The 9,767-nt window shown below is 45.5% G+C and overlaps 1 protein-coding gene across 1 annotated transcript; it reads right to left on the minus strand.

Moving 5' to 3' along the window:
* Window positions 1–6,200: 6,200 nt before the first annotated feature.
* On the minus strand, window positions 6,201–9,488 carry LOC125550280 (protein NRT1/ PTR FAMILY 8.3-like). Its single transcript, XM_048713243.1, has 5 exons — window positions 9,162–9,488; window positions 8,949–9,051; window positions 8,642–8,859; window positions 8,030–8,559; window positions 6,201–7,352 (listed from the first exon to the last, which is right to left on the minus strand). The coding sequence occupies exons 1-5, from the start codon at window positions 9,219–9,221 to the stop codon at window positions 6,524–6,526; spliced, it is 1,740 nt and encodes a 579-aa protein (XP_048569200.1). The 5' UTR covers window positions 9,222–9,488; the 3' UTR covers window positions 6,201–6,523.
* Between the last annotated feature and the right edge of the window lie 279 nt (window positions 9,489–9,767).

Below are 9,767 nucleotides of genomic sequence, written 5' to 3' on the forward strand. Positions count from 1 at the left end.
AATTTCATGATGCTCACCACCGTGCGTAGTAGTTCCATCGTAGGCTTGCTGGACGGTGATGGGTTGGATCATATTTATCATGTAATCGAGTTAGTTTTGTTAGGGTTTGATCCCTAGTATCCACTATGTTTTGAGATTGATATTGCTATGTCTTTGCTATGCTTAATGCTTGTCACTAGAGCCCGGGTGCCATGATTTCAGATCTGAACCTATTATGTTTTCATCAATATATGAGAGTTCTTGATCCTATCTTGCAAGTCTATAGTCACCTATTATGTGTTATGATCCGTTAACCCCGAAGTGACAATAATCGGGATACTTACCGGTGATGACCGTAGTTTTAGGAGTTCATGTATTCACTATGTGTTAATGCTTTGGTCTGGTACTCTATTAAAAGGAGCCCTTAATATCCCTTAGTTTCCGTTAGGACCCCACTGCCACGAGAGGGTAGGACAAAAGATGTCATGCAAGTTCTTTTCCATAAGCACGTATGACTATATTCGGAATACATGCCTACATTACAGTGATGAATTGGAGCTAGTTCTGTGTCACCCTAGGTTATGACTGTTACATGATGAACCGCATCCGGCATAATTCTCCATCACTGATTCATTGCCTACGAGCTTTCCATATATTGTTCTTCGCTTATTTACTTTTCCGTTGCTATTGCTATCTGAAGGAAATATGCCCTAGAGGCAATAATAAAGTTATTATTTATTTCCTTACATCATGATAAATGTTTATTATTCATGCTAGAATTGTATTAACCGGAAACATAATACATACATAGACAAACAGAGTGTCACTAGTATGCCTCTACTAGACTAGCTCGTTAATCAAAGATGGTTATGTTTCCTAACCATGAACAATGTGTTCTTATTTGATTAACGAGGTCACATCATTAGTTGAATGATCTGATTGACATGACCCATTCCATTAGCTTGGCACCCGATCGTTTAGTATGTTGCTATTGCTTTCTTCATGACTTATACATGTTCCTGTGACTATGAGATTATGCAACTCCCGTTTACCGGAGGAACACTTTGGGTACTACCAAACGTCACAACGTAACTGGGTGATTATAAAGGAGTACTACAGGTGTTTCCAATGGTAGATGTTGGGTTGGCGTATTTCGAGATTAGGATTTGTCACTCCGATTGTCGGAGAGGTATCTCTGGGCCCTCTCGGTAATACACATCACATAAGCCTTGCAAGCATTATAACTAAGATGTTAGTTGTGAGATGATGTATTACGGAACGAGTAAAGAGACTTGCCAGTAACGAGATTGAACTAGGTATTGGATACCGACGATCGAATCTCGGGCAAGTAACATACCGATGACAAAGGGAACAACGTATGTTGTTATGCGGTCTGACCGATAAAGATCTTCGTAGAATATGTAGGAGCCAATATGGGCATCCAGGTCCCGCTATTGGTTATTGACCGGAGACGTGTCTCGGTCATGTCTACATTGTTCTTGAACCGTAGGGTCCGCACGCTTAACGTTACGATGACAGTTATTATGAGTTTATGCATGTTGATGTACCGAAGGTTGTTCGGAGTCCCGGATGTGATCACGGACATGACGATGAGTCTCGAAATGGTCGAGACGTAAAGATTAATATATTGGAAGCCTATGTTTGGACATCGGAAGTGTTCCGGGTGAAATCGGGATTTTACCGGAATACCGGGAGGGTTACCGGAACCCCCCGGGAGCTATATGGGCCATAATGGGCCTTAGTGGAAAAGAGAAGGGGCTGCCCTAGATGGGCTGCGCGCCTCCCCCTTCCCCTAGTCCTATTAGGACTAGGAGAGGTGGCCGGCCACCTCCTCCTCTTTTCCCCTCCGAGGAATCCTAGTTGGACTAGGATTGGAGGGGGAATCCTACTCCCAGAGGGAGTAGGACTCTCCTGCGCCTCCCTCCTTGGCCGGCCAGCCCTCCCCCTGGCAACCTTTATATACGGGGGCAGGGGCACCTCTAGACACACAAGTTGATCCTTGAGATCGTTCCTTAGCCGTGTGCGGTGCCCCTGCCACCAAATTCCACCTCGATCACACCGTTGTAGTGCTTAGGCGAAGCCCTGCGTCGGTAGTACATCAAGATCGTCACCACGCCGTCGTGCTGACGGAACTCTTCCTCGACGCTTTGCTGGATCGGAGCCCGAGGATCGTCATCGAGCTGAACGTGTGCTAAGAACTCGGAGGTGCCGGAGTAACGGTGCTTGGATCGGTCGGATCGGGAAGAAGACGTACGACTACTTCCTCTACGTTGTGTCAACGCTTCCGTTGCGATCTACAAGGGTACGTAGATCAGACTCTCCCCCTCGTTGCTATGCATCACCATGATCTTGCGTGTGCGTAGGAAATTTTTTGAAATTACTACGTTCCCCAACAACTATCATCACTATAAAATACCAAAAACACTACTTTTGCTACTATTATCTTTTGCTAGCATTACCACTACTATCATATTACTTCGCTACTAAATACTTTGCTGCAGATATTAAGTTTCCAGGTGTGGTTGAATTGATAGCTCAGCTGCTAATACTTGAGAATATTCTTTGGCTCCCCTCATGTCGAATCAATAAATTTGGGTTGAATACTCTACCCTCGAAAACTGTTGCGATCCCCTATACTTGTGGGTTATCAGTGAGCCTCAAGCTAGACGTCCTTTTCACGTTTTTCTTCTTCTTTCTGCTCCGCTTCTTCTTCCTCTCGCCTCCTGCTGATTCCATCTCGTCTCCTGTGCTACGAGTTCGCCAGCGTTAAGGGTGTGCCCCCTTGCTGCTTGCACAAGCACCTCCTCCCCCTCCGCTGCAAGCATCTCCTCTCCCCCATGAAACCTAAAAGCTACCCCTCCATGGTGCTGCAACCGACACCATCGACGACCTTTGGGACTGCCATCTCCCTCCCCAGGTGGATGTGCTAATTTGGCACTCAGTCCTCCTCATCATACTGTGGAATATTTGGGATTCCACGAACGCTATGACTTTCAAGCAACAGAGTCACCACAACATCTTCACCCTCAAGCGAATCATCGACGACCTCATACTCTGGACGCACCAGATCAAGAAGCCAGAGCATAAACAGGCCGCCTCCTCATGGTGCTCCTATCTCTCACCACGTCTACACATGCTTATGTAATTCACCTTTGTAATCAGACAAACGTTCGGTTACAAAATTGAGAAATGTATTCAGGTGGGGAGCTCCCCCCCCCCCCCCCGGTTTTTCAAGAAGAAGACGACCAAAATATGTGGTTAGCCATTGCTCAAAACATTAAAGCTGCATAGGGTGATCGAGCAAGTTACAACCAGTGTCACCAAAAGCTTCAATTGATGGAACCAATTTTGGGGGGTGTTGGCACTACGCAAATACGAAAGCTTCAACCGGCGATGATAAAGGCTTCAACTGGCGACGAGAAAAGCTTCAACCGGCGACGAAATAAGTTCCAACAATAGACAACGCAAATTATGGGTGACGAAGAAAGCTACAACTGTTGGTGACAAAAGCTACATACGGCAATGGAAAAAGCTTCAACCATTCATGTCACAGCTTTGACCTGCGACGGCAGATGCCATTTTTGTTGCATCCATCGTCTTTTTTTGCTATGACCCGCGTTGACATATGCTGCAACCATTCATGATGATGATCCCAACCTGTGACGGCGGCAACAACATTTTGCTGCATCCATCGTCGTTTTTCGCCATGACTGGCGTCGATGATTTCTTCGACGGGGGCTCGTCATGGGAGGTGGAGCTGCAAGGATTTTGGGAGGTGGAGCTGTGAGGCTATTGGACAAGTTCTTCCAATGACAGCAATGGACAGATAAGATACATCGACGGCCTCCACGTTTTTTGCGGCGATGACCTTGGGTGTGGGCGTGGCGAGCAGCGGTGCTCCAAGCGGCCGGCGACGGGGTCGTGTGCCGTCGTTTGCTACGAAAGGTGAGCCCCAAGGTGCTACAAGCTGGAGGACACGAGGTGATTTTCAGGCGTCTTCTGTCATGCGCGTGGGAAGGAAGCTTCACTCGCAGGAATCGTTTTCAGATTGGAGGAAGAAGATAAGGCCTAAGCGTTCAGATGGTGCCAATCCGACGGGTGCTAGGCGACCGGCCGAAATGTTGGGCCGGCACACCGGCGCCCAATACTGCCCCTGTTTGTTTGAGCTTTTGCTTATGCTTTTGTACCTTTTTCACTTTGATCAAAAAACCATAAAAGCTCCTAAGGCCTTGTACAATGAGAGATGCTTAGAGAGATGCTTAGAAAAATAAAGCAGGTTTTTCTGAAGCACCGGTGCCTATTTCTACAGGAGAGACGCTTAGTTAACCGTCTATCCTATACAAATAAGCACCGGTGCTTAAGAAAAGTCTGGTTTATTTCTCTAAGCACCTCCCCTAAGCACCTCCCATTGTACAAGGCCTAAATAGGTGCTTTTATAGCTCTTATGGCTTTTGAAGCTAAATATTGTTATATTGATTCATCAAAAGCCAAAAAAAGCTCTAAAAGCATCTATTTAGGAGCTTTTATGGCTTTTTAGTCAAAGTGGAAAAGCTGCAAAAATAAAAGCAAAAGTCCAAACAAACAGGGCCTAAATAATTTTGGTTAGATATATAGTCCTGCCAAAATTCTCAGAACTGTTTTTAAGGCATTTTGGATTCATTCAATGCAATTTCAGGGTCCTTGCCCTTTATTTAATATTTTCCGAGCCTTTTGAAAATTCCCTTGACTCAATTTCCTTTGAATTTAACATGATGCATGGATAAAGATGCAACTATTTACAAACAATTTATAGAGATGTGACAGCAAGTTGACATGAGGTGGCGGCTTTACTTGTTAAAACATGGCAACTTTGTCATAGTTCGTTTTTTGTCAGAAATATTGTCATGTTTGTCAACCTTGCGTGAACTAAAGTTGTCATAAAAAACGATCGGATGGTCATGCTTAAAATATGAACGTTCATGATTTATCATTTTCGTATTTTTTAAATAAACATGATGAGTTGTCTACATTTTGTTTTACTTTTTTTTACATTTTGTTTTACAATAAATATGAATTTATGCTCCATAATACTCCCTCCTCCGTCCTACTCCCTCCGTTCCGAATTACTTGTCTTAAATTTGTCTAGATACGGAAGTATCTAGTATTAAAATGAGTTTAGATACATCCGTATCTAGACAAATTAAGACAAGTAGTTCAGAACGGAAAGAGTATAATGTAAGATGTTTTTTGACAGTGCACTAATGGGGCGGAGGAAGAAAAAAAGCCATTACTGTATCCGTGTCGACACGGTTGTGCTCGTACAGAGGCCCAAGCCGGCCGTGCGGCCTCCGCACTCGCCATGGCGAGAGCGTGCGTGCCAGACCGACGCCGCCGCCACCCTCGTGGAGGAGCGCTCGTTGCAACGGCCTTCGCCGCAGCCGCCACATGCTGCTGTCGCTGGATGAGCATCACCGCCGCCGCATCGCGCCTCTCGGCAGCACCCAGCAGGAGCAGGTTACTTTTGCCCTTTCCACGGAACGCGCCCAACGTGTTCAGCGATTTGCCTACGCACGGACTGACGCTTGAGATGCTTGGAAGAAGTTGCACCTGAGGCTCAGGTAACTGCAGGACTCGTATATGCTCATTAGAAAAATCCTGAAATTGTCATTTTTCTTAATGGTAGTTTTGGAACCCAACAGATTTTTTTTACAAGGTTTGTGTTTTGTGCAAATAACTCTGCAGCCATACCTACAGTTTATAGTTCCAGAGAAGTGCACAGAACAATTTTATTGCTCCCTCCAATCCACATTAATTGTCGCTGGTTTAATACAAAGTTAACGATTAATATGGATCAGAGGGGTACCAGATTACATTCTCGAATTATTGTCCTACTAGATTATAAGCGGACGAGAAGCCCTACCTGAATATATTTCTCATACCTGCAAAGCAGCAGAAAAATCCCACTGCATAGGGGGGGGGGGGGGGGTACAAGTGGTAAGGTTTCAGATTACAGGGGAATCAGAGGTTCTAGGTAGGGGATCCAGGCCAGCATGCCTCCCTGTTCGTGAGCTTCAGTCTACTGTCCTGGTACAATTGACTATGAAAGTAGCCTTAAAGACGATCAGAATATTCTATCACAACAACCCCCTAATTGGATCATCTTTATTAAAAGAAAACCACTTGGGGTCCTTTATTTTTTGCATGAAAAATACCACTTTGAATGATCTCATCAGTTAACCATACTCTGATTTGCATCAAATGATCTCTTGAAGTTGTGGGGGCATAACCAGCTCATCCGCCCACACCAAAGAACTTATTTAATTTTGTCTCAAATTCTTCTCTTGGTTTGAAGTTGGCTGCTAAGTACAGAGAATAGGCGGAAGTAAAACCATATATACAATGATAAAAATTGAAGTTTCAGTTTATTATCTATCATTCTGATGGATAATGCTGTGCGCCATCCACAGATACTGCATAGAAGCCATCTTTGTTGTGATATGATAGGAAAGTCAATAAGCTTCTGTCCAGTGTTCACCATTTTGTGTCAAGAAGTTGTCTTCTCTCTATGCCTCATGGAGTAGTGCACAAATTGCGCCAGATTCAGTAAGCTAAGAGCAGCCATCATCCAGAAGAAATAGTCCAAGTGCCCTTCATTCAGATTATCCGGGATCCATCCAGGCGCACCACCGTGCTTCGTGGCCACCGCAACAACACTAAATACGAGTGCGTTGAAGTAAGCCGCGGACGCAACTGCAAGCTGCGAGAATGCTGCACAAAGGCTCTTCATGGTGTAAGGGGCCTCATCGTAGAAGAACTCCACCATTCCGATTCCTGTGAAAACCCCAGCTGTACCTTGCATTACATATGCAGGAACTTGCCACAGAATGCTCACTGGCACAGGCACATTCTGGTCTGCCAGGCCACTGGCTTGCGCGATGGCCAGCCTTTTCATCTCAAGCATTGCTGAGTACACCATGGTCAGCATGGACAGTGCAAAGCCAATTCCAAGGCGCTGCGTCTGCGAGAAGCCCTTCGCCTTGCCGGTATAACGCCGCACGAGTGGCACTAGCACGGATTCGTAGATGAAAACCCCAATAAGGACGCTGAACACGTTGACAATAGAGAGGGAGGCAGGTGGGATTGCGAACTGGCCGACGTGGTTGTCCATGACCATCCCCTGCTCGATAAATGTCGATGCGCTCTGCCCAGCGACTGAGTAGAAGATCACGAACGACGCCCAGATGGGTAACATCCGTAGCAGTATCTTCAGCTCCTCAACTTGGGTCACTGTGCAGAAACTCCATGAACACATCGGCAACGCCGTGCATGTCTTGTCTAACGGGGGCAGCACTGCGGCAGCCTTGTCTAGAAACCTGAAGAATGCAATCACATAATTATAACTTATATATAAGAGGTAAGGTCTCGCACTTTAAGTTTACTCATAGATGCAGTTTCTAGATATCGTTTTGTAGCAAATTTTCTGACGAAAATGCCTTTTGGAGCTCGGCCTCCATGGAGGCCGGTTTTTGAAAAACACAAAATTCATGAAAATTCATATTTTTACAATTCAAAAAAATCTGAAAAAAATTACAGATATACATGGAGGCATAACACACATGTGTGTAAATTTTTAGGACGAAATACGTTGAAATGAAGGCTGTGCAAAAAAGACAAATCTGAGGCTTTTTAACACATGTTACTATTCATCCTCAAAGTTCAGAAATTTGTCTTTTTTGTGTAGGTCGCATTTCGAAGTATTTCATCTTGAATTTTTACATGCACATACATTTCATCCGTATATAGTTGCATATTTATTTTCAGAAATTTTTGAAGTCAAAAAGTTTGAATTTTGAATTTTTCAAAAATAAAGGGCTTCATGGTGCTCGGTCACCAAAACGCCCTACTCATTTTCTGATATCTTTTGTGCTTGCAAAAAAGATGTCACACCTCACAATTGCACAAAAAGATGTCATAGCTCAATGAAATAACTTGTTTCTAAATGTCAAATTTAGACTATGGATTGATTTTAGTAATGCAATAATTGAAGTACCTGAATTGATTCGTATGCTGAATATTGTGACTTGATTCAGGTGCTGATGACGAACTGGTCGGCTCGTACAAGGACGATATATCATCTGGCAGTTGCACATGCCACTTCCTGATGGCCGCAACGAGCACCTGACAGATGCTCGTGAATGGGCTTGCTCTCAGTTTCCTGAACCTGTACACTCTGGAGCCACCAACAAACACTGCTAGGCCCAAGGCCATGAGCACCGTTGGGATCGCGAAACTGAGCCCCCACCAACCATTGTCCTGCAGCCAAACAAGCAGTGTGCTCGACAGAAGGGAGCCGAGATTGAGCAGGAAGTAGTACCAGTTGAAGAAGGAGCCCTTCTTCTCCAGCTCTGTCAGGTCCCCGCTGTCGAACTGGTCGGCGCCGAAGGCCGACGCGCAGGGTTTGATGCCAGCGCTCCCAAGCCCGGCAAGATAAAGTCCTAGGTACACCACCACAGCATGATGAACATCACCATGGTAGTAGGATGTCGGGACTGATGCTGAGACCGTGAGCACGAGCATCCCCTGTCAAATTTGCAGTGTTGAGAGTCGCAATTATCATTACAGAGATCTGGTGGGTTAGCCGTGCTGTGCTAGCCGTACTTACAATGGTGTAGACCGGAAGGGAAACAACCATCGTCCAGTATCTTCCCAGATATGTGTCAGCCAAGAAGGCCCCAATAAGTGGCGCGAGGAAGCATGCGCCAACCCAGGCAGAGACATCCCGCGCGGCGGCGACCTTGCTTTCGTGGAGCACCGTGGTGAGGTAGGTCACCAAGTTGGACGCGATTGCAAAGAAGGCGACGCATTCGCAAAACTCGACGCCTGAGATGCGTTGAGGGGGTCAGCAGCAAAAAGAGAAGAAGAGAAAAAACAGGAGCAGTTTGCATGAGTGAATCGCTCTTGTCTGGTACCTAAAATCATGTAGCACGCCCTCCAATTGCCTGTGTTGTGCTTCAGAGCAGGCTGATTGTTGATGTCAACAGATCCATCGCTGGTGTATTCTGAACCTACATCCTACATCACAGTACCAGGACATCCAGTTTGGAAAATTGAAACTGTAAATCTCTCGCGGAGGACTGACAAGGAGTAAGAGAAGAAGAGAAGTGGAGTGTAAGACAGTATACCTGATTAAGCAGCGGTTGCAGATGTAGCAGGGGCCTCTCCTCGTCTGCTGCTGCTTCCATGTCTGCTTACAAGATGGAGCAGAAGGAGGGTCGAGGAAAGGAGCTCGGCATCGCCTAAAAGTTACCTGCATGTGCTCTTGTCTACTTTTGGTCTGAAGACTGGTAGGTTGCTTCCAAATCAGTGGTAGGGTCACTAAGATATATGGTAAAAAGGTGGCAAGTTCATTCCAAATCAAGGGATCGCGTGTGTTGTGACTGCATTTTCTTTTCTGGTGAGTGAACTATGATTGCAGGGTCGATTTTGGCTACAGACCACAGTGGTGTCTCCATTCGCCTACATCAGGACCCACGCCCATGACATATCCCCCCCCCCCCCCCCCTCTCTCCTCTCTCTCACTCACTCATTAGCAACAGTGTTATTCTCCAACTTTTGTACTCCTTCCGTTCCGAATTACTTGTCGCAAGTATCGATGTATCTATATGTATTTTAGTTCTAAATACATCCATTTCTGCGACGAGTAATTTGGAACGGAGGGAGTAGGAGGCTAGGAGGTAAATTTGTTTTTCTTTGATTCTGTTCAACACCAGTATATATGTGGACCTAAC

This window comes from Triticum urartu, chromosome 4 (assembly GCF_003073215.2).
Source record: "Triticum urartu cultivar G1812 chromosome 4, Tu2.1, whole genome shotgun sequence".
NCBI lineage: Eukaryota > Viridiplantae > Streptophyta > Magnoliopsida > Poales > Poaceae > Triticum > Triticum urartu.

Coding starts and splice junctions, on each gene's coding strand:
- LOC125550280 (XM_048713243.1), bottom strand. CDS start 9,221: ATGGAAGCAGCAGCAGACGAGGAGAGGCCCCTGCTACATCTGCAACCG. Junction 8,560..8,641: donor CCCTTCCGGTCTACACCATT/GTAAGTACGGCT, acceptor CAAATTTGACAG/GGGATGCTCGTGCTCACGGT. Junction 7,353..8,029: donor CAGCATACGAATCAATTCAG/GTACTTCAATTA, acceptor TGCATTCTTCAG/GTTTCTAGACAAGGCTGCCG.